Source organism: Echeneis naucrates, chromosome 2 (genome assembly GCF_900963305.1).
Source record: "Echeneis naucrates chromosome 2, fEcheNa1.1, whole genome shotgun sequence".
Lineage (NCBI taxonomy): Eukaryota > Metazoa > Chordata > Actinopteri > Carangiformes > Echeneidae > Echeneis > Echeneis naucrates.
The window spans coordinates 16,956,524-16,979,474 of NC_042512.1; the positions used below are offsets into that span (position 1 = coordinate 16,956,524).

Consider the following 22,951-nt stretch of genomic DNA (forward strand, 5'->3'; position numbering starts at 1 on the left):
CCTTTCTTTCTGCAGCTCAGAAATTCTGCTTATCCTGCTGCACTGAAACAAACAATCTTCCTGTATAGGATCAGGAAACAGCTATTGCCTTTTACCGCAGATCAGATCATTTAATATGAGCTGGAGAAGAAGACGAGCAGACGAGTCCCCTCGCTGTTACATTCCAAAGCCATACGTCAACATTCAGAGGGTTGTGTTTTTTTCTTTGTCGTGGCTTCTCAGCATGATGTTCTTTAAGATGCTGATAATGAAGAGGTGGCCGTATTTTTTTCTGATTTCCCCAGTGTCCAGTGGGTGCCTTAAAAAAAAAAAAAAAAAGGTGCTGAATGAATTCCGTCCTTTTTCCTCTCACTAACCCTCGTGAGAAAATGCTCTGTGATAGGTCAGTGCCGCAGCGCATCACGACAGCGACGCTATTATCCATGTATCAACATGTCAACACCAATAAGCATCAAGAGGCTCAGCGAGTCAACAGAGGAGTATGTTAAAAGGGGGAGATTTGTCATGACTCGTGTCACGCAGGCATCCTGTCAGCCACAGACCGTCACCTCCTACCTTTGACTGATGAACTACAACAACACCAAGCTGAGGAAGTGAGAAAAAAAGACTACATCACCATTGGCAGCAGATGATACTGATAAATTAAACCGAGGCTCTGTCTGAGATGGTGATCTGCATATTTATGATCGGAGAGATTTAGGTATCAAAATGTGATAGTATGAAATGCAGCTATACTGAGAAAATATCACATTGACTCAGGCTCAGAATTGAACTGAAGTTTTCTGAATATCTGAAGTTGATAACTCCGAGGTCACGGTTTATGAATTTTAGGATGCAAACTGTGGACACAACTGAAATTTCCTCAGGCAAGCTTTTTTGGTCAGAATAATCCATATTTTATTAAAGAGGCAATACTCTGGACTTATGACTTTTTGACTGCCTGCAGTCTAGAGTTATTGTTTTCCATATTTTTTTTTTTTTCCATTATTAATTTATTTATTTTGGTATACTGACTTCCGAAATCCGGCAACAATCTGACATTGTTATTTGGGAACTGTAGTCACATAGCATTACTGGGAGTCTAAAATTAAAAACAGAAGTGCTTATTTTTCCAGCTTTACATATTTAGCCTCGTCACCATCAGACTGTAAGAGGTTTATGTTCACCTAACAATTACTGATGAGGCTTCTGAACTCCATGTTTGGGAAAATGTTTCAAGTCGTGTTTTATGAAACAGCTTGTGTGTTGGTTTTGTCTCACCAACCATGAGTTTTATACTTGTAAAAGCTTTGAGCAGACATATGTATCACTTGGCCCATTCTGTTTAACTGCTGCTCGCCTTTCACCATCAGCAGCTTCATGTTTTAGCGCTTGTCTTTGGCCTAAATAGTAAATCTTGCTTTCATCACTGCCACAGCGCCACAGAAGCTCAGCGCTGTCTGATCTGTCTGAGCCCAAATCAGATTGCTCCATATCTCCTTTGTCATGGCAGAATAACTTTTCCTGCACGTATTACTTAAGATGAATGACAGCGAAATGAAGGGCGCAGACAATTATTCTTGACTCTTTCATTCTCTCAGTGAAAATGACCAAAGCTAGAGAGGACATTAACAGTTCTCTCCTGTGATATCTTCACTTTATGTACCCTGCTTGTCACATTTATCACTCCCCCAGCAATTCAGGAGGCAAATCCTGTTTTTTTGGGGGAGCACTTTTTAGCATCTAATTTCCAGCTGGGGTATTTGTCTTTTTGACAACAATAGCTTCAAGCAATCATAGTATATTAATTAAAGCTGCAGTAATGAATGTTTTTTTTTTCTAACAGGGAATAAAATGGCTGTAAGAGGTGTGTTTCAGAGTGACAAACCTACTGCACCAAGCCACCTTTCCCATTTTTATTTTAAAGCTGCCAGCCCACAACAAAAACTGAAAAATAAATCTGCGTCCAAATGTTGGACATTAGATAATTGGACACAAGCATTACTTCAGTGTTCATACTGAGAATTGAAGACCCCTCGATCTGCCCCATCCTGACCAGTTTTATGGTTTAACCTCTTCACTGCCTCACCCAGTCAGGACGATGACGTCTCCTGTTTCTTTGGTTGTCCATCACAAGCTGTTTGGATTCCTGATGATGCACCCAGTGGCAAAGTTGTGACTTTCTTCTCCTCTCCCCTCCAGGACAATCCGGGAGCACCTTGGAGAGCAGGAGGTTTCCATCTCTTTGACCATCAACTCTCTGGAGGAGGGCGATCTCGGCAACTACTCCTGCTACGTGGAGAACGGCAACGGGCGAAGACAAGCCAACGTCCAGCTCGCCAAGAAAGGTGAGACTGGCCACCGACGCACACTCACAGCACAGATCAAAGATTTTCTATCACTCAGACTCTCACATTGCATGAATATTGGAGGTCAATACAAAGCCTCAGTACGTGATAATGGAATTTTACAGCTTTGGAGGTGAAAAACACTCTTCGCACTGACAATGAGTGACTCACTCGCAGTAATTCACTGAGCATAAAGAAGAACAACTAGTGGGATTGTGGGAATTGACCAGTAGTTTCTTGCCTCAGGTCAGGAGAAATGGGACAGTCGTATAGATAGTCCAGAGAGTCAATCCATCCAACCCGGCCTGAGGAAGTATTAGTTTCCACAGAAAGAAAAGGCATTTCTCAGAGAGGGGCAGCCTCCGGTTTTATGACGCCAGACAAGCTGTTAACTGTCTGGAAGTTACCCCTTCCATCTCACACACACAAATTCCCCTTTGATTGCTCACACTCAAACATCATTTCATCCTTCATCGCTGGCTACGGATGCCCTCTTCCACTCCCCGATCTTTTTTATTCATGAAACGTGTTTGCCTTTTTCCTCCTGATTTCAGCTCACAGAGGTGGAGGAGAGGTAAAGTGTTGGATGATTTTAAAAAGATGCACTCTTCAATGTGGTTATGTACATGGTATTTTTCTTTTTTTTTTAGCGAGGCTCAGGCGGGTCTCTGTGGCCTTAAAGTTCTCAGTATTGAATACATTAACATAGTAGATATTTTTCTCTTCTGTTTTAAAGCTTGCAGCTTTGCATCCAGCTTTGATGGCAGCCCAGTTCTCCTCCATTCACTATATTAAAGGGGTTTCTTCTGCACAGTTGAATCTCAGGTCATTTTCTTGTAGACCAACAATCTTGTGAAGACCAGGCTAATCTCTCCTGGTTTATTCTGATTCCATTTTTGGGTTTGGGTTTTTGTTTTGTTTTTTTTTTTCATTTGCGGCATCTGTGTGCGGCGCCATACAAGGCCAGTCAGTGTTTACACCGCTTTTCAAAATGTGTCAAAGTTTTCCTTGCTTGTCTCTTGAAGGTGTGAAAAAAACACATAGAACACTCTGAGTGAATTTGCTATCAGCGTGAGAATGGCTTTACTCCCTTGTAACTCGCCGGTCTTTCTGCCTCATGCAAACACTTTGAACGATGCAGCATCAGTCAGAACATGCTGTATATATTTTAACATGGAGATGGAGACAAGTGCTTATTTACATTTTCAGTTGAGCTTCTCGTAGTTGAGACATTTTGGTTCTTCGCTTGCCCGTCACCAACTTTTTGTCATTGCTACACATCCTCAGATTATGTATTTCACTCACCACTAAGTAAAAGGCTCCATGTAGCTTCCTGACTGTGGTGAAAGTGAAGAATAGCGGTCTCAGCTCTCCACAGTTCTGGCCCCCTTTTTGTGCCTCCCTTGACAGAGATGCAGAAATAGAGGCAGGGAAAATGGTGATGAATCACCTGATGCCATGTGGCTCCATCAAATCTAGCCTTCTATTTGTCAGGAGCTAATTTGTCTTAATCTGTCCCACTGCAGCAGTGCTACGATATGGATGCCAGGCAGAGAAGAATTGGCCTTCTTCACTGTAATCTCTGCTTCTTGAGGAGCAGCTGACTTGTACTGTCCGCATATCAGAGGCAGGAGGTCAGAGTGGATGTGCAAAAGAACCATGAGGAAGTGAGGGAGAAATGGAGCCGCTCGGAAAAAGCGTGTTGGCCGCCGCGCCTCTTTTAGAAAAGTAAACTCATTCAGGCACGAGGAAGAAGTCAGAGGCCTGTGTTAAGAAAACGCCGCCATGTTTTGTTTGAACTTTTGTTTGCATATACACTCGTCCGTCCGTCAGCTTGCTGAAGGTCGTCGTCTGGACGGATGGGACGAGGCAATGCGGGCCGTGCTCGTTAGTTCTCCAGAGCATCATCCTTTATCATGGCCGCTGTCAGCCTGATGGTCCCTGCAGTGGGACGGGCATTGCGCACTCCAACGAGGTTAAATGGTGCCGGTGATGGATGGCGATGCACACAAGCCCTTGCCGTCCATGTTTGTGTGTGTGCAGCATTGCGGCAAGTCCAGCCTTTTACCGTTGTCCATTAGTTAGCCAATGAAGGCTGACCACCGTGATTTTGTGAACTGTAGCCAAGAGGAAATGTGTAAAAGATGGAGTGACGTTCAATACAGAACATTGTAAGAAAGAAAGAAAGAAAAGCCTTGAGAAAGAGACAAGATCACGAAAAGATAAAGCAAACAACTTGGTTTTCAAGGTAAGGTACCAGACCATGGAGTGTAATGGTGGAGTCCATTGTCCTGTGGTGTAAATGATCACCTCTCACCCTCCCGAATAACTCCAGCAGTCTGACTTTTGTGGAATATTTTCCCCTCATGGGCCTCGAAAACAGTGCATGTCGTGGTTAGAAAGAATGTGGTATAAAGCTGAAATATTGACAGTGAAGTCCGGCACTTCTGTGAATTTAATTTCCACTGATGCTTTTCACGGGTTCACATCAGGCTGCAGCGATGACAGATGGTCAGACGAGCGGATCGCTTCGATCTGTCCGCGAACAGGCAGTTCAGCTAACAGCGAGGAGCTTTACCTCACCGCACACCTCTGCAGTGCACACATATAAACGATCTTCATGAGTGTGGCAGCCCGATCTGTCACATGCTATTGTTGCACTGCTGGCCTCAGTGTGAGTTTTTCATTATCCAATCAAGCCAAGAGGCATTATGTGACAGTAATAGAAGTGGCTGTACTTTCATTCCAGTTGGAGATATGTGCCATCTGGATGCAGTCCAGCTACACCGACAGTATAACCAATGAGGAAAAATGGAGAGGAAAACCAGGAACAACCAACGCAAATAGAGAATGACTGAATGTAGCTGTTGGAGATTATTAAAAGCCACTTTCAAACAAATGTGGAAGTACGGCAAAGTCACTGGTTACAACATCTGGTGTGACTTATCCATCATGACTGATATTTCACAAGTCCTGATGCTCTGTGGTTATGTTCAGCTTAAAGGGTAAATTGTTTTCAGGAGAAATGTGGATGCAGGGTGGGGTGGGGGGTGTAGAGACAGAGCTGGGAAAAGGTTATGAGTTTTCATACAATATAAGAATAGAGGGAATTACAGTCTTTGACAAGATCAGAAAAACAACATTAAAATAACTGTAGTTTTAACCAAATCTTTGGTGCTTTCCGAATCATAGAAAGAAATAAATCATGAATGAGAAAAATCTGCCACTCTTTTTTCGTATGATTAAATGCACGTCAGGTCATCTGGTGCTGGTTAAACTGTCTCTTGGTGTCACCTAAACTAATGGTGTGTCTTTTTTTCCTCCCTCTCACTGTGTTCGGTACATCAGCTGAGCTCATGTACACGGTGGAGCTGGCCGGAGGTCTGGGAGCCATCTTGATGCTGCTGATCTGTCTGGTGACGCTGTACAAGTGCTACAGGATCGAGCTCATGCTCTTCTACAGGAACCACTTTGGCAGCGAGGATATAGACGGAGGTAAGATGAAATAAGGTGCTAGACACAATTTACTTTTGGCCATTATATAATAATCTTCAGCCATCTGTGATACCAGAGTTTTTGCTGTTCGGTGGAGGATTTCTGAAGCACCTTCCACTGCTGTGAAAGCATCCTGTCATTCGTCTGTGGGGATTAAATCCCAAATCCCAAACCTGAGCAGTATCAGCGCTGCTCTGCACACATTTATTTGTACTCAGAAAACACCTGGGCTATTTTTCATATCTTGAAGTTGCATGTGGCAATATTTGTATGGAAATATTCATCGGTTTTCTCACTGTAAATGGCATAGTGACTCAAATAGAAAAGAGCCGTAGTTTCTCAGCCTTACAATCTGCTATCAGTTTCAGAGACTCTTCTCAACCTTCAAGAAGAGCTAAATTAAAAAATGTTATGAAATGAAATGTTATTATTCCATAAACGGTCTCCTTAACGGCAGAAAAACAATTCACTGATCTTTGATGTTGCTTCCTTTTTTTTGTCACAGTTGCGTCCTTGCAAAAAAAACTAATCACGGGTTGGCTTTGTGAAAACATTCATGCTGGGTGCTGCACCCTGGCATCACAGCGTATGACTTCTGGGTAATCAAGTTCAGATTTTTAAACAGTTCCCTGTCGCTGCGTTTTGGAGCCTCAAACAGACGAAGAAGCAGAGTTTAGATTTAAAAGAGAAATGCAGCATTGATGGCTTAAACACTTTGAATGCAGTTGTGCCTGCTGATGTGCTTTTATGTATATTTATATTTGGCTGTTGTGTATTTTTATCTTTATCATTCTGCTGGCTGACAAAATAATATGAATATTTTTTCACAAAGCGGTATTAGTCAACCATCAACACGCTGTTGTCACGTTCTTCATAGCTGCATATCTTATTGCTGAGTTTCTTTGGTTTTATTGATTTATTTAGACTTTTTCAGGGCTGACTTACCAAATCTCTAAAAGACCAGCTGTTTGTGCCAATCCCTCTGAAAGTAGCCTCAGTCACACTGGTTGGTATCCGGAATAGCAAACACAATTAACATTTTGACAATAGCCTCAGAAAGCCAGATACAGCCTGACCAATAATAAATAGGAATGTGTTTTGACTTTAATGAAAATTGTCCGTTAATTTTCTTCATCAAGATATTTAATTCACAACCAATCCAATCCAAACCAGTCCAGGGAGTCGTGTGTTCAATATTTCTGTCTGTGTCATGTATGAAAACCAGCAGCGACAGCAATCTCATTCCTCGTTGCTGCCATGATGATGATGATAATGTTGGTAGACGAGTAAATTAATAAAAACTTTGTGTTTTTATTTGGGGCTAATCTCAGTGAAAACACAGCCTTGGTGGTACAATTACCTTTTTCCCAGTAGGGGAAGTTTGCACTTGCTGTTAGTCGTTCTACTTTGTTAAATGCTGTAATTTAAAACTGCATTATCTTGAGTTATTGAAAAGGGTTCCAGGAAGTGTTGTGTTTCTTGGACTAACTAAAGTAATTAAACCAAGATAAACTTGGGCAAGTCCAATTTTTATCCATCCAAAAAAAAAAAAATCCAGGAGAGAAGTGTATTATTGGTGTTGGTGCATAAAGAAAGCATTGTGATGTGATTCTGCACATCTCTGGATGTTTTTTCCGATGCATCTGCGTGCCAGCCTCACACGAGAACAAATCAAACACAGCCGCTCCAGCAGGCAGAAACATTGACTCAAAGGTCCAATCAGCAATAGTAAAAGAAAAAAACACCCTCTCATTGGGCCCGGTGGATGAGTCTTGGTTTGAGAATGCATCAAACCAAGACAAGGAGCAAGTTTTAATTTGATTCCCCTGTAATGAGTCTCTCAAGCAGCAGCGCCGCAATGAGGGAGAATGAGATTAGCTCGGAAAGGCTGAGGGACTATCAGCAGCGGAAGGAGAGATGGCAAGAGTTATGAGTGTTAAAAGGTAAAAAGTATTCTGTACCCTGCTCCTCTCCGCATGCATTCCCAGCTCTGCCTGACTGTGACGGCTGCAGCATCAGACATCTCAATAAGAGTCATTACCTCTGGCTGTGTTGAGCTTCCGGCCTCAGAAAGCCGAGCTTTGCCGTAATGGATAGCCCAGAGGCAGTTGTGTCGGAAAAAGGGAAGAAAAAAAAAAATGTCAGGCCTTGAACTTAATGCCAAACAGCAATTGTCTCCTTTAATTGTGCCACCCGAGTGAGTGCTCGGAGAGAGAAACAGATTTTCAATTTGTTCTCCAGCATAAAGGGGATCAGGTTCAATAAGACACAGCAGATACTTTCCTCCACGCCACAGTCAATTAGAGCACTTTGCTGCCACCTCCGGCACGCACTTTCTCAGCCGTGCACGCACGCACACCTGCACCTCAGGGCGTGTCCTGAATGCCGGTGACAGTTTTCCATAGAATATGGATAGCGTGGCATGGAGGGGGGGGGAGTGAGAAAATAAGAGCCAGACTGGAAACGGTTGCCATTCAAGGGGAGACAAAATGGTCGCAAGGCGATGGCAGGAGGTGGTTCACTGAGATCCCGTCTCTATGGCAACCGCTGCACTGACAGGGAAAAGTAGCTGCGCGTAAGTTATCGTTGCACACATAGACATTTTTCATCAATAATGCCCTTTAGCCAGTGTGTCGGGTGCACAGACTTTTTTTTTTTTTTTTTGAACTGGTATAGCTGCACACTCTGCCAAGAAAGTGCTGGTGGTTCATTGCGGCCACTCAAAGTACTAATTGAACACCTGCCTCTCTCCTCTGCCAGATGTACAATTGTAAGCTTTACGTAACAATAGGACAGACTGTCAGCTATTTGTCAGCAGCGCAATTTAGTTAAAGACCACTCAGTTGTCACATTGTGTGGGTGTCAGTGGAATCAATAATAGGCTTCATGATGACAACATCCGAACAAGCTTGTCAAGGAGGTGGGAACTCATCAACACTCAGCCATAAATACGAATAACAGTGTTTGTCAGTGTGGCGTGGAATTATGAAGCTGCGTCTGTGTTCGGTGTAGTTTGGCAAGCCTGAGTATTAATGGATTTCACATCCCGCGAGCACAGCAATTGGAACGCATTCTGTTTAGTTTTTGCCTGTTCAAGATTCAGGGGTAAACATTACGTAGACGCTCGTTTGAATTCAGAAGGTTAAGTGGTGTCTCAATTCTCTGAAGCGATGGTGTCGGATGTAATGAGAGAAACAAACTAATGGAGAGTTTACACTGTGTACCATCTGCCTGGGTGGGAGATGAGTACATTGATACTTTATTTAGGGAACATGGTGATTTATGCTTTTCTCAAATGTACCAGGAATGAAAGGTTTCTTCTGTTAGACCCTTTATTACTCTGAAACTTCTTTCATATCTTGTCAGACATAAACTGTACAGACAATGCGCACAATCTGACATGACTCTGTTTTCTCTAAAAGTTAGAAATTCTAAAGCATTGGCTCTTTTTTTTTTTCCTCCAGTCATTAAAAATGTCATTGTGAACTAATTGTTACTGAGAATAACTTGCAGCTGTCAGTTTATTAGGCGCAGCTAGTTAAAGTTAATGCATTCGGATTCACCAGCACGGCAGTTAATCCCCTCACGAGGTTTACGATTGTGTGGTTTTTGTCAAAGTTTTGAGGAGATGTGTTTATGGTCTCATCGCACCGCAGCTCGGTGTTAGAGGTGTCTCTAATATTTAGTGTACTGCAATTATGTAAATAAGAGTAAACAAGGCTCCATTTGTTTTAACTATGTGAACCCAACAAGCCAACTGAGACTGTGTGAGAAAGCGTGTAAATATTTTGAACTCAGGCACTGTGTTTAAGGAAAGCACCAAGGACCGGACTAAATTCCACAACAAAATTCAATTAGTGCATCTGACAGATAGTCCACCTTCAAACCTCTGCTGCAAACGCACGTTCTTCTGGGTAAATTAAATTATGGAAACAGAAATGGTATGGGTTGTTTTTTTTCCTCTTTTTAAGCACTCTGCTGTTCATTAGCAGCCCAACTCGTGTGCGTTTGTAGCAACAGAGTTAAGTGTGTGTGTGTGTGTGTGTGTGTGTGTGTGTGTGTTACATTCCAATCTACTCTCCATGAAATGTAATGGAGCCCAGAGCTTTCCCAGAGATCACGCCTCCAACCCTCTTGGTGCTTTTCATTGTAAGTGCAACAGTTCACAATCTAACTGTGTTCACATATGCAAACCCCCCCCCCGCCTTCTTTTCCCCTTCACAGCCAGCCTATAGGACAGAGGAGGGCAAAGTGGAGGTGCGTTGCACCCTCACTGCTCTCTCCTCAAGATCCAAGGACAGGGTCGTTCCACCTTCATCTCCCTCCGCTCCTGTTCTCACTACAAACGGGTGAATCAGCTCCACTAAAATAGCCCTCCACAGATCTGCCTACACAGCTTTCGTCTAAAAGATACAGGAGAAAAACAGAGAAGGAGATTTATGTCACAGCGAAGCAGAATATAAGCCTCAGAGTTAGTTATACTATGATGAGGCAATTATGAGGTTACATTTCAATTATTTTTCTTCACGTCCCCGATGTTGTAAAATGAATTGAACGTTATAAAAACAAGTTAGATTAATTACATGGTGTCACATAAGAGTGGCGAGCGTTTGCCAAACATTAAGATTACCCACCGGGAAGTGGGTGAGTGTTGTTGACAGTGTTCTCGCCTAGAGAGAGGCAGGAGTATAAAACAGAGAGGATATTAGATGGTACGAACGTCACCTCACCGCTCCCGCTCCGCCATAAAGAGGGACCGCAGTCGCAATGAAATCAGGAACTCTTCCATCCAAACCCAGCTCGTGTCTCTAATGAGTTTACCTCAAAGGCTGCAGCTCACAGTGTCCCAGTTAGGATTTGTTTTTTCTCCTGCTTTTGTGACACACATATATGAGGATTTTAGTGAATAAAGAAACAGAGAATCTGATGAATATGACCACAACACACGACATGGCGGCTTACAGATTACAATTTTTCTGATTATAAAGAGCCAGTTCATCAAAATTAACTCGGAGCTGAGATTTTCTCCCTCACTGATCATTTGAGCAGCTCTACAAAACTCCACGACCCGTCCGTGTAGGTTTCCTCCCAATTCCTCAACATTTCTGGGACCTGACTGCAGGGATTTGCCACCATTTAGTCACGAGCATTAGCGAGGTCAGGCACTGATGTCGGGCGATAAGACCTGGCTCACGGCTGCTGTTCCACCTCATTTCAAAGGTGCTGGATGGATTTAAGGTCAGGACTCTCTGCAGGCGGGCCAGGTTATTCCACATCAAGTCTGGCAAGCCTTTATTTTTTATTTCTTTTTTTTAAACCCGGCTGTGTGTGCGAGGATATAGTCATGTAGCAGGACCTGCTCTGCCCGTTACCACAAAGTGAAGTTGTTGCTGTCAGAGCCAGAAGCTGTTATCTCCTTCCCGTAGTAGTCGGAGCCCCCGGGGTGTCTCTCTTCCATGTCTTTCGCTCCCATCCTTGTTCCTCACTGTACTGAAGCACTGCAGCCCGAGACGAAAGATTAGTCTCTCATTTTTCACTCTCCGTCTCTCCACTCAGTCCTCTCAAAGCTGCCATCAATTGGAGCTTCCATGCCAGCGATGGACCCACACCATCTGGTGGCCTAGTAGGCAGCGACGGGCATTTAGCTCAGGCTGGAGTCTTAATTTGTTTTGCCTACATCGGGCAAAGCAGCTATTGATGCAGCATTATTCATCAGTGGGGACAGAGCAGTAATGAAAAGCACTCAGATGGGCAGAAGTGCCCAGAGGTCAGTGTAATGGAGGCGTCCTGCCTCAATGAAGTCTCCCACAGAATGAATAGCTCTCCGTGCACCAGTATGAAAATGGATTGTGAGCATCTGGAGTATAGCAGTGAATAACTTTGCTGACCAAAGCAGGAAAGATGATAGAACATACACGCTTTTAATTGAAGCAAAGCGGTTTTGGGAGCTTTTTAATGTCTGTGCAAAAAGTGATGTAGGTATTCAAGGGAACAGACTAGCTTTCATTTAAGTTGATGAAACCAAGGCTTTATTTTCTATCCAGAACAGAAAGACTCTGGAACAAACTTGGCTGAGCGGTCAGGTGACACGGCTTCTGTCCCTCTGCCTGCAGATAACAAGGACTACGACGCTTACCTGTCCTACACCAAAGTGGACCCGGACCAGTGGAGCCAGGAGACCCGAGAGGAGGAGCGCTTTGCCTTGGAGATCCTCCCCGACGTGCTGGAGAAGCATTATGGGTATAAACTCTTCATTCCAGACAGGGACTTGATCCCCACAGGAAGTAAGCTCTCTCTCTCACGGCGATGTCCAGTTGTGTCGAATGTTTTGTCACTTGGTGTTGCTCGTGTTGTCAGTGCAGTGGTGATATGCCTTGTTTGTTGTTTTCTGTTATGCATTTGTGTTGTTGTTGCGTAACTCTCCCTGTAAGACCATGAGTGTTTTAATTTGACCATTCAGAAATGAGCTTTTTCTAACCACTGGCAGAGCTGAAGTGGATCAGTCAGCTGAAAAGAGACATTTAGGCGTTTCTCAGATTTGACCAGAAAATGAGCAGAAATCAGGCAAAGCAAAACTAGAACGTCAACGTTTTGTATTATTTCTTTTATATTGGTCGTTAATCTGAATACAACTGCTGACACAGCTACTCTGCTCATTAGAAAAAAGATGTAGTCGATGGTAATGCAGAGATTGTGCAAACTGCTTGTTCCTCTCTAAAGTTTTCCAAAAAGCCATGATTCCCAATCAGAGCAACTTCTATGGCAGCAGGATACTTCACACACGCAACCATAAATATTTAGTAAGTGCTGGATAACAATAAGCTGCACAAAGAAAATAAAGAATCAGTAGCTCCACACTGCCGTCTTGTTCCTCAATGCTGCATGGACTCAAAGCATCGACGACCAAAGGCCTCCCAAAGCCGAGGAACAAAATAGCAATGTGCAGATACTGTTTTTACCATGTGGGGATGATTGTGAGGCAGCTTAAGTTATAAGAAGTTGATATTTCAGTATTTATGCACATATTGTGTCAGCTGTTGTGAATTATTAAAATATACAGCTGAAAGTACGTAGTTTGGACACAACAGGGACGGTAGATGGTTCACTTCATCGGCACTGGTATAATATTTGGCCTATATAATATTCGGCATGCAGCGTCCGAGTTTCTGTCTCCGTGTCAGCGAGGAGGTGTGTTGTAAACTCAGCTGACTGAACTGTGGGCGTGTGACTGGTAAGGAAGGTCGGAAGCCAAAGTACCTGCTCGCCGCGGTGAAGCGACTGCTGGAGGAGGCGTCAGGCCACAGGAAGAGCCTGTCTGAGTTTCTGTGCGTTCAGGAAAGAGGGAAGTGATTAGATTTAAAGGATTTCACCAATCTGACACGAAGGAAAACGGAAAGCTGTGCGGATTGTTTATGATAAGAGCAGGTTGATGTAGAAATGTGCAGCAGATGGCAGACAACACTCGTGGATGTGCACAAGGAAAAGGAAAGTACCAAGCACATTTTACCCAATTTTGGCGGTCCTTACCTTTATGTCTAAGTTTTTTCTGTGGTATTTGATACCTCTTTACATTCTTTATGAAGGTTTAAGGTTTTTTCAGTGAATTTATCTGAGAAGCTTAGTATTTGTCATTGCATTGTTACAAATTAGGCTCCCCAGAGACGAATGAGCTGTTCATCAACATGAATTTTGCTCAGTTCAGTAAATTATATGCAGCAGTTTGCCCTCCGCTTTGACTCGTGAGTTGAGGATTTTCTGAATATTCCACAGACGTTTACCAATGCAGTTGAAGTTAGATTCAGAAAATGTTCCCCAGCTAATTGCAAACAGCTGCTGAGGTCAGTCCCTCCAGCCTTTCCCGCATCCAGGCTTCTTTTTTTGGGAAAAAAAAACTAAAGTTCACTTAAGTTCTGCAAAAGGTCTGGACAGTCCTTCCGGTTCTTTACGTGCTCAAGTGTTTGAAGTGAATTATCTCCCCCACGTAAAGCCTGTGGGAGATATAATAGCCTTCAGGACGTCTGCTGCATAATTAGCAGAAGGAAGTAAACTTATTTTTCCAGTCCGTGTTCCTGATCCAGCTCCGTACAAGCTGTACCTGCATGCTGCTGTGTACAGTCAAAAAGCTCCTTATGCATGGATATTAATGCATGTTTGGCTACAGTATACTTCTAATGGAGCCTCTCACCGTGTGCTGTGCTTATCTTTGATTAACTCATCACGCAGATGAGTTTGATGATATCATTATTCATTGGTCATTAGTCTCCATTTGAATTCTTGCATCTGCTTGTCTTCCCGCACATACCGCCATTACTAATTACGTTCCTCCACAGTGGCATTGTGCCAAGGTTATAACCGAATCCCTTGCTGTGATTATATGCTTGATGCAGGGGGACTGTTGTAATATGGGAAAAATGGCATAAAAATGAAAGGGCTGAGAAGAGCCCGAAGTTCGTCTGACACTGTGACACAGTTCAGCGCCTCAGCGTGCCGCCGTATAAACACACCTTCCCTTTGGGAATGTATTAGCATCTGAACGCTCCATATAATAAAACATAATCCACAGCGACAGATAAACACACTCTGGCCATTTGGGATTTCAGCACGTGTCACCAATCCTTCTCTCGAGCTGCTGATCAGCCGCGTGTTATTCCACAACATGCTGGAGCCTTCTCCTTATCGTTTTTATGCTACATGTCCCATATTAAACTGGAATAAACTGGTCGGCGTGATTACCGTTTTACACCAGTGGAGAAACACAGTTTATGCCAGCGCCATGTCCCCACGTTGACAGAACTGTTTTATTTTCTTAATGCTTCTCTCCTAATCTTTTGATCATACTTTGAATGTAAATATCTATGTTTAGGTTTCACCAATGATCATTTCCAGGATGACACCAGGCTACTTAGAGGTACTTACCCCAGATTTTTAATGCTCGTGTCAATACACACTGAAACAAGTCAACAACATGCAAACACTTTATAATAAGTGGCAAAGGTTGTCATGTCATTAAACGTGATAAAATTGTGCAACGAGACAGCCCGCCGAACGGAGGCTGGAGTCGCTCAGTCTGAGATATGGTGGCCGAGTAGAGCTGTAGCTGAAATGTCACAGGCTCTAATCTGCCCTGAGTGGTAGCTGCTGCGTTATTGTGACAAACCGTGGTCACTGATGGTGCATATCTCTGCTGCGTGGAGGTTGGAGCCCAGCAGGTAGCTGGTCATCCCAGACATGAAATACGAAGGACGTCGCTCTAGCTGCTCAGCTTAGTGTTTTTTTTTTTCCATTGTGGCGTTTACACCCCAAGTATCTCATCAGTTATATCCACTGCTGTGAAGTATCTGCTTTGCTAACCAGCGCTTCCTTTTCTGTTACATTTTCAGTGGAAGCAAGTTGACATTTTTTTGTGGTTCAACAAGTCTTAATTTAAAATGTTTGAAACAGAACTGCAGAGAGCAGGGCAACAGTGATTTTCTGCCCCATGTAATTTAGCATTGATTTTCTTTTTATGTAGACGGGAATCAATTATTACACTTGCAAGGCTTTGATTGTAAAGCTTGTGAGGTCCCTGAAAGGAGGACTTTAATCTATGAAGCCATAAAGTGCGAGCAGACAGCACCCAGAGAGGGCAGAGTTGGTTTCAGCATAATCAATTCAAAACATAAAATGAAACGAGGGCTCATTAGCTAATTATATAGTATCCATTTATCCATTCTCATTTGTTTTATCCATGATAAGATGAAAGAAAAACTTGTTTTTGGCTGATTGGTTTAACGTAAACTGAAGAGGCTGAGGAGTTTTAGCCCCTGGGAGGTATTATGGCAAATTATCGCACAAGGACCAATTACCAAACAGCAAAGAGAGTGACTTGTCATGTTGAAGTAAAAGGCGGCTTCAAATCTAAGTTTGCTGTAATCAGGGCTCTCATCGTGACGCCTCGGGCTGAGCGTGACATGAAAGGAGGAGTTCATCCCCAGTGATATGGAGAGGAGATGTGACATGTGTTTGCTTAAAGACCAGCAGAAAACAATGTCATATTCACTCACTGTCTCTCTCTCTCTCTCTCTCTCACACACACACACACACAAATAAGACGCACAAGAGGAGGGAGCTCTGTGATTGAGTGAAGTTCAGTTAATCCCATCTACCAGCCACTCTCTGTTTCCACCAAGGAAGGATAAGACCAGGCATTAGCTGCACACACACAGACACACACTCCTCCTCCTGACACACAGGACAGGCCCGGGGAAAGACTTAATCACACTCATTATTAGCCCAGCAACTCTGCTCCTCATTAGGGACACAATACTGTATTTACTGTAAAGTCAGACTTGTTTTAGCTGGAGGTGGCAGATGCACATTTAAGCTGACAGCTTTCCTGCTCAGCTTCAAGTGTGTTATGTTTCTCGTCATCTTATAATAAAACCAGGAGATCTCAACCCCCTCCCTTGTTTCTGTGAAAGTAGATCTTATCCAAAGCTGCTGTAGATGTTGTCGAGTTAGAACAAAACCACAACACGTTTGTTTTAACCTTTCGGCATCTTCGTGTTCAATCGTCAGAAGTTTAATTTGAACAATTTTAGCCTCTGTTATTTTTTTTTTTTTTTTTTTTTTTTCTGCTCCCCTTTCCTTTTTTTCAGAAATGGCAGTTAATTGGATTTGGTTGTTTGAAACTCAGATGAAAGGGAGCAGTTTGGTAACTGTCGCTTTGAGGCCAAGAGAGTTCTTTAAATTGCCTGTGGAATATGATTGATCATATTTCCATCACCCATTAGCTCTGTTCAGGCACAATTAAAATAATTAAAGTGCAAAGGCAAGTTTAGCAAAGTCACGCAAACAGGAAGCATGCTTTATCTTAGTCCTGCCATTTATACAAAGTTATCTATGTCTGTGTGTGTGTGTGTGTGTGTCCTTGTGTCCAGCCTACATCGAGGATGTTGCACGCTGTGTGGACCAGAGCAAGCGGCTCATCATTGTCATGACGCCCAGCTACGTCGTGCGGAGGGGCTGGAGCATTTTTGAGCTGGAGACGCGGCTGCGCAACATGTTGGTGACCGGCGAGATCAAGGTCATTCTGATCGAGTGCGCCGAGCTGCGCGGCATCATGAACTACCAGGAAGTGGAGGCCCTCAAACACACCATCAAGATGCTGACGGTCATCAAGTGGCGCGGGCCGTCCAGCAACAAGCTCAACTCCAAGTTCTGGAAGCAGCTGCTCTACGAGATGCCCTTCAAGCGCATGGAGCCCCTGAGCATCTCCCACGAGCAGGTGCTGGATGTCAGCGAGCAGGGCCCCTTCGGCGAGCTCCAGACCGTCTCGGCCATCTCCATGGCGGCAGCCACCTCCACCGCCATGGCGACGGCACACCCGGACTTGCGCTCGACCTTCCACAACTCTTGCCACACTCAGATGAGGCAGAAACACTATTACCGTAGCTACGACTACGACCTGCCGCCCGGCGGCACACTCCCGCCGCTCTCCTCGGTAGGCAACCAGCACACCTACTGCAACATCCCAATGACACTCATCAACGGACAGAGGCCGCAGTCCAAGTCGCCACGCCAGCAGAGTCTGGAGGAGGCCCACGGCAACAACGCCATGCTGCCCCTGCTGCCCAGAGAGACCAGTATATCCAGCGTGATCTGGTGACAGAGACCGTGCCGGGCGGGGTAGACCGTCACAAGGAGGACTCACCACCGGCACTCGGACCCTGAACGCACCAGAGCCAGATGAACTGGAATGGCACTGAGCTGCTTGCTGCTGTTGAATTTTGCACCACAACACAACACAACACAACAGGGGGGAGGGAGGGAGGGAGGGAGGGAGGGAGGACAGGACAGACACACTGGACACTGGACACCTTGGTGACGGCAGATACTTTTTGTTTTTGTTTTGGTCTGTTAAAAGCTTTTATTGAAACAGAACAAGGAAAAAAAAGAAGAAGAAGAAGAAGAAGCAAGGAGGACTTTTTTTGTATGCCTGTATAAACAGTCACGTAACACAAGCCAACACCTACGATCATTTACCCGGAGCGTCAAGGAATACAGGGTCCTGTACATACGGTTTTCTAATTCTTTGTAGCATCAGTGTTTGGGACTTCTTTCTGTTTTATCATCAGTTGGGACTCTTCCAATTTTTTATTTTTATTTAGTTTGTTTCTTTTGTTTGTACAAAAGTGAAGCAATGGCCTGTGAGATGTGTTGGTTAAACTGTTGTTACCTTTATCTTAATTTGTTGGCTGGTGTTGTTTCTAAAGCTTTTAGGTTTTCTGTTTTGTTTTGTTTAGTTTTTTCTCTCGGAGGGGGTTGGGTGGGGGGTTTGGGAGGGGGTTAAAGTCGCAGCCTTTGTGAGATGAGAACGACCTGGCTTGGGTTTCTCCTGACTGCCTTGAGGGTTGAGAGTTTGGACTCAACCAGAATATGCAAAATCTTGAGCGCAGGGAGCGGGAAAAGATTGTAATGGAAAGATTTTAGAGGAGACATATCTGTGGAGGGGAACATGAAGAACATGGTGCTAGGCTTCACATCTCTATGTTTCTCTCACAATAACATTTAAGTTAAAAAAATATATATATATAACCTTGCTATTTACCAGATTTAACAGATGATTATATCACTGAAAGTTAATGATGTGTATTATTTTATGAAAAAAGAAAAGTCTATTTTTGTAACTGAGGGATATTTGCTTTGAGAAGTTATACCTGTAAAGCTCCAGATAGAAGAAAATGAGGAAGCATAATGAAAAAAGATGTGTTTTGTGACATGGATTCCCATATCTCCAAAAAACAAAAAAAAGAAAAAAAAAAAAATCAGTAGGTCCTTCACTCAATGTCTTACCCTTATATTGCAAGATAAAAAGAAAAAGTTTGTTTGTGTTTTCATCATTAAAAAGAAGCGTTTTGACATTTTCAACACACAACAGACGGCAGCTCGGAGGGCGTTTTTATCACCACTGCAGTTAATTTAACAAGGATGAAGCCTCACTGTCAGCGTCACCCGACACTTTCCTCTGTAGGACCGAACAGGCTGTCCAGGGCTAAACCGTCCAGCAGTCGTTCCCTCGCTTCCTCACACCACAGCTCTTTTCTTTGTTTGCCGTAGAAATGATTTGTCTGTTGAGGTTCTCTGCACCACCGTGCTCACGTGACGTAGTCTGAAATTGTTGGAAATTCCCTAACAGCGGTCTCTGACTTGATATGAGTAAAAATTCTTTGTAAAAGGCGACATCTTAGGTGAACTTTGACCTACTCACCCATAATCACAAGAACCGATTGCCTTTTAAGAACAAACCCTTCCAAACAAGAAGTAATCGATGCTTAAGAGAATTAGGAGGATTTAGTGAAAATGCGGATTACACCCTGGAGTGTGTGTAATAACAATGGAGATGCTACTGAAGGCATGTTAGACCAAAGCGAGCTAAAGTGAACTGCTGTCACTCACTCAAATGTCTCCCTGAGCGAAGCGTCCATGAAGTCACAAAACAAGCTGCTCACATGAATCCTGCCGCTGTGCCGTCTCACTAACATCATAGTAAAACACCTTACACATCTCAGTACACAGATGTTTCCTTCAGTGCCATAAAATATGCAAAGGGATGACCCCCCCCCCCCCCCCCCTTTAGCTTCTGGCAGAATTCACTGGTTGCTCTTTGGTGTTTTCCTTTTAAGTAGTACTTCATAACAGGCCTGAGGTTTTCCTCTTCATTCAGTCAGCCAACAGATTCCACCCAGGCTTGTTTTCATCCACCTCAATCAGACCTTACCCCCCCCCCCCCCCCCCCCCCACACTAAGAAAAAATAAAAAAGGTGGATTAGTCCAAGAGATCAGCGCGTTGTGCTCTTTGTGTAAATATAATCAAGACAATAACGTGAGTCAGATGAAGACAATCGAGCCATATTCATGAAACCTGTGGTTGTTTTTCAAAAGGCCCCTCAAAGTAGAAAAAGCTGTCCTGCACTGAGAGGGAGGGGTACAATCAATGAGATGGTGGCAGGAGTTTGGCGTCGGAGCTGCAGCTTTCAGAAGCTCCCTGAATGCAAATGTTTGCGTTTTCTAAGTGGGGCGAGACACATTTTAGTTTCATGATAACAGAACTTTTCTGGCAAAATGGCTTTGAGGATGAAGACGGTGATGATGATGATGATGATGATGATGATGATGAATAACAATGACAATTTATAGCACAGAATTATTCCAGGCACTTTCAACGACTCTTGAGACGACGTCTCTCCTGTTTCTGATTTATTTTCTAATATGTATCTGCAATGTTCATGAAAAGAGATACTGTTATTATTAATAAAATCACATTTACGATAATCTGACCTCAGTCCTGTGTGTGAGTGCATGTTGAAATCACTTTCCTGGCTTTACTTATGGTGAGGCCTCGTGCATTGCTGACGACGCTCATGTCCGGTTTCCTGTCGAGGAGCCAAGGCTGCACCAGCCACCATAACTCTGTCCTCTCCCGTAAAAAATGGAAAGACCAATCGATGCCTCTCCTATTTCTGCTGGGAGACTGAATCAGCTGGGCCTCATTTCAGAATCAGACTGAATCAGAGAAGTCGATCCACTGAGAAACGCTTCAAGAGCCTCCTCATCCCTCTTGACCTTTGACCTCAGCAGCCAGGCGGCCTCAGTCACACCAACAGCTGGCACTGCTCAGCTCCAGGACCAGGAAATGGATTTTTTGCTTCATACTTAAAGATGCAGCTCTGCTGTTCAAGTGTAGACCTTAACAGTATTGGTTTTCACAGAGCTGCGCTTAATGCATGCAGCGCTGCGAACCTTGAAAAGAGTGGAGCTGTTTGTGGAAACACTTGACAACAACATCGATTCGGTTGCATGTATCTGCTGTTTTACCGCTGAAAGCGGCTACAGACAAGTTTGCTCTGTAAAAGTGTCACTTTTAATGTTTAAGAGAGCAGGATTTTTTTTTCCAGTGTGCTTCTAGGCAGATAAACAATGCTATCCTTTATTTTTGTTTCCTGCTCTAACTTGGAGTGTTCAGCCATTTATTCATCCTGCCACCATCGAAAGACACAAGCAAAGGTAAAACATTCATTTACTGTTGGTCACATGTTACTGCTGCTGTTGGCCAAATCAGTGCACGTCAGAATATATCAGTGAAGATATTCTTCTTTTAAAAGGTTTAGTTTTCAGGCACTTTAGTCCCAAGTTAGGCAGTGAGGAGTGTTTTGTTTAAAAAGCTCCCCTCTTCATCACATTTACAGTTCCTCAGAGGAACTTTGTCGTGGTTTAAATTCTCTGTCAAGGGTGGCCTCTGCAGCTGTCCTCAAATAAAAGACTGTCAGAAAGAAACATGATGTCCGAGTAAATAAAGCAAAGTTTATTTTGTCTGTGGGAGTGTGATCTTTTATCATCTCAGCTGACTCTTGTTTGCTGAATCTGTGTTTTACAATTGAAAGGTGTGAAGAAGCCTGCAGGGATCTCCATCCACAAACCCCTCCCAAAGATGAACGAGGATTGATGTCTGGGCATCAGTCTTTTGTTGTGTAGTTCTCCCGACACATGACGCTACATCCACATCATCATCATCATCATCTGTGAACACGAGACGACACCAGATGTTTTGATCTAAGCCAACATGTTGCCATATGGTGTCTGTGGAAAGGGGGAGTTCCTAAGCTTCCCCCCCACCCTGAAATGAAATCATTTTGACTTCATTACACTGCCACGACATAATCATCTCCCTGAACTGAGGTACGTGATGTGGCACAGAGTGGGGGGGGTGCACAAACAGGCACAGATGTTTTGTTTCTTCCTCTGCGCACACACACGGTGAAGAGCATTACTCACTCTGGCAGGTGTACCACACTCCCCCAGGGGTCCCGGGGGGGCTTGTTACCTGGAGCTCTGAGCTCTCTGCCCTGTGTGAGATGTCTTCCACTTGAAGAACCAGGCCAGCTCTGTGTTGGAGGGGTGACGATGGTGATGCTGCCTGTGCATATGTGTGTGTGTGTGTGTGTGTGGTAGTGATGCAAGTCCTGGATCACACTTTAATGACTCATTATATGTCGTTGGGAGGTCGGAGGCCGCTGTGGCTCTGGGTGCAGCTCACTGAGCATTTGAAAAACAGTCGTAGAAATATACAATAATAATAGTAATAATAATCAAAACAAAAAGTTAGTGACAGCACTGAGTGTGCACTGCGCAGTGTGTGTCTGTGTGTGTCTGTGTGGCCTGTCCTCCAGGCACAGGACAGTGAAACGCTGTCATCTGCTGGACAAAGCTCTCCCTGCACCTCCTTTGCAAAGCATGCCGGGAGGGAAGGAGCCAGCCGGAGCCTTGATGATGGAAGTGGGCTGGTGGGTTGTGTGTGTGTGTGTGTGTGTGTGTCTCCCTGAGGGGGAAATCACGCATCTGAAATGTTTTGGCCATCTGAAGCCGATAACTGTGATGGATGGAGCAGGGTCAGACGAACTGCTGCCGGATCATACAAAGATCCTTTATGGCCCCCAAATGAGCTGTGACTCTCTTTTTTATTATTATTATTTTTATTATTATTATTATTTTTTTTTTATTATTATTATTATTATTATTTTTATTATTATTATTATTATTATTATTATTTGCAGTCTGTGAATAACAACAGAGAGACAGTTTTATATTCATCACGTCCGTTTTGCAGGTAAGTTGAAATGAACGGATGTGATGAGATGTGGCCCGGTGGTGGAGCTGTGATCACACCGGAAGAAGGAGGGTAGTGAAGGAAGGAAGGAAGGAAGGAAGGAGTCAGGTGTATCAGGAGTTCCGGAAGTCCGGATGTTTACAAAATTTCGTGGTGGATTGTTTTGCTTTCAAAGGTCCAACATCAGAGAAGGCAAGTACTTCTAACCTCATAACGTTTACGTGTGTGTTTTTGGTTGTGAGTGTGTTTGTGTTTGTGGGTTTACGTTCAGGAACACACGTGCAGGTGAACCGAGCAGACAGCGTCAAAGTTTGTTTCTGCTCGAGTGGTTTCAATGAGCCCCGTTTAAGATCGGTGGCTGGTTTGTGTGTTTGTTTGTTTGTTTGTTTGGAGGTTGTGTCCGTTCATCGGTTTATTCAGACAGAGATCGGAGTGAAACTGCGGCCGCTGAAGTTAGTGGGAGTTACAGTTGAAGGACATTGTC

General features: G+C 43.9%; 1 protein-coding gene across 1 annotated transcript in view; it reads left to right on the plus strand.

The window, feature by feature from the left end:
• The window catches only part of LOC115055063 (interleukin-1 receptor accessory protein-like 1), a 232,127-nt gene extending 214,658 nt beyond the window's left edge, over positions 1 to 17,469 (plus strand). Inside the window, exons 9-12 of the mRNA XM_029520504.1 lie at positions 2,182 to 2,327; positions 5,676 to 5,822; positions 11,936 to 12,106; positions 16,742 to 17,469. Of these exons, the coding sequence (XP_029376364.1) occupies positions 2,182 to 2,327; positions 5,676 to 5,822; positions 11,936 to 12,106; positions 16,742 to 17,469 (1,192 nt within the window). The remainder of the gene's footprint in view (positions 1 to 2,181; positions 2,328 to 5,675; positions 5,823 to 11,935; positions 12,107 to 16,741) is intronic.
• Positions 17,470 to 22,951: the final 5,482 nt, after the last annotated feature.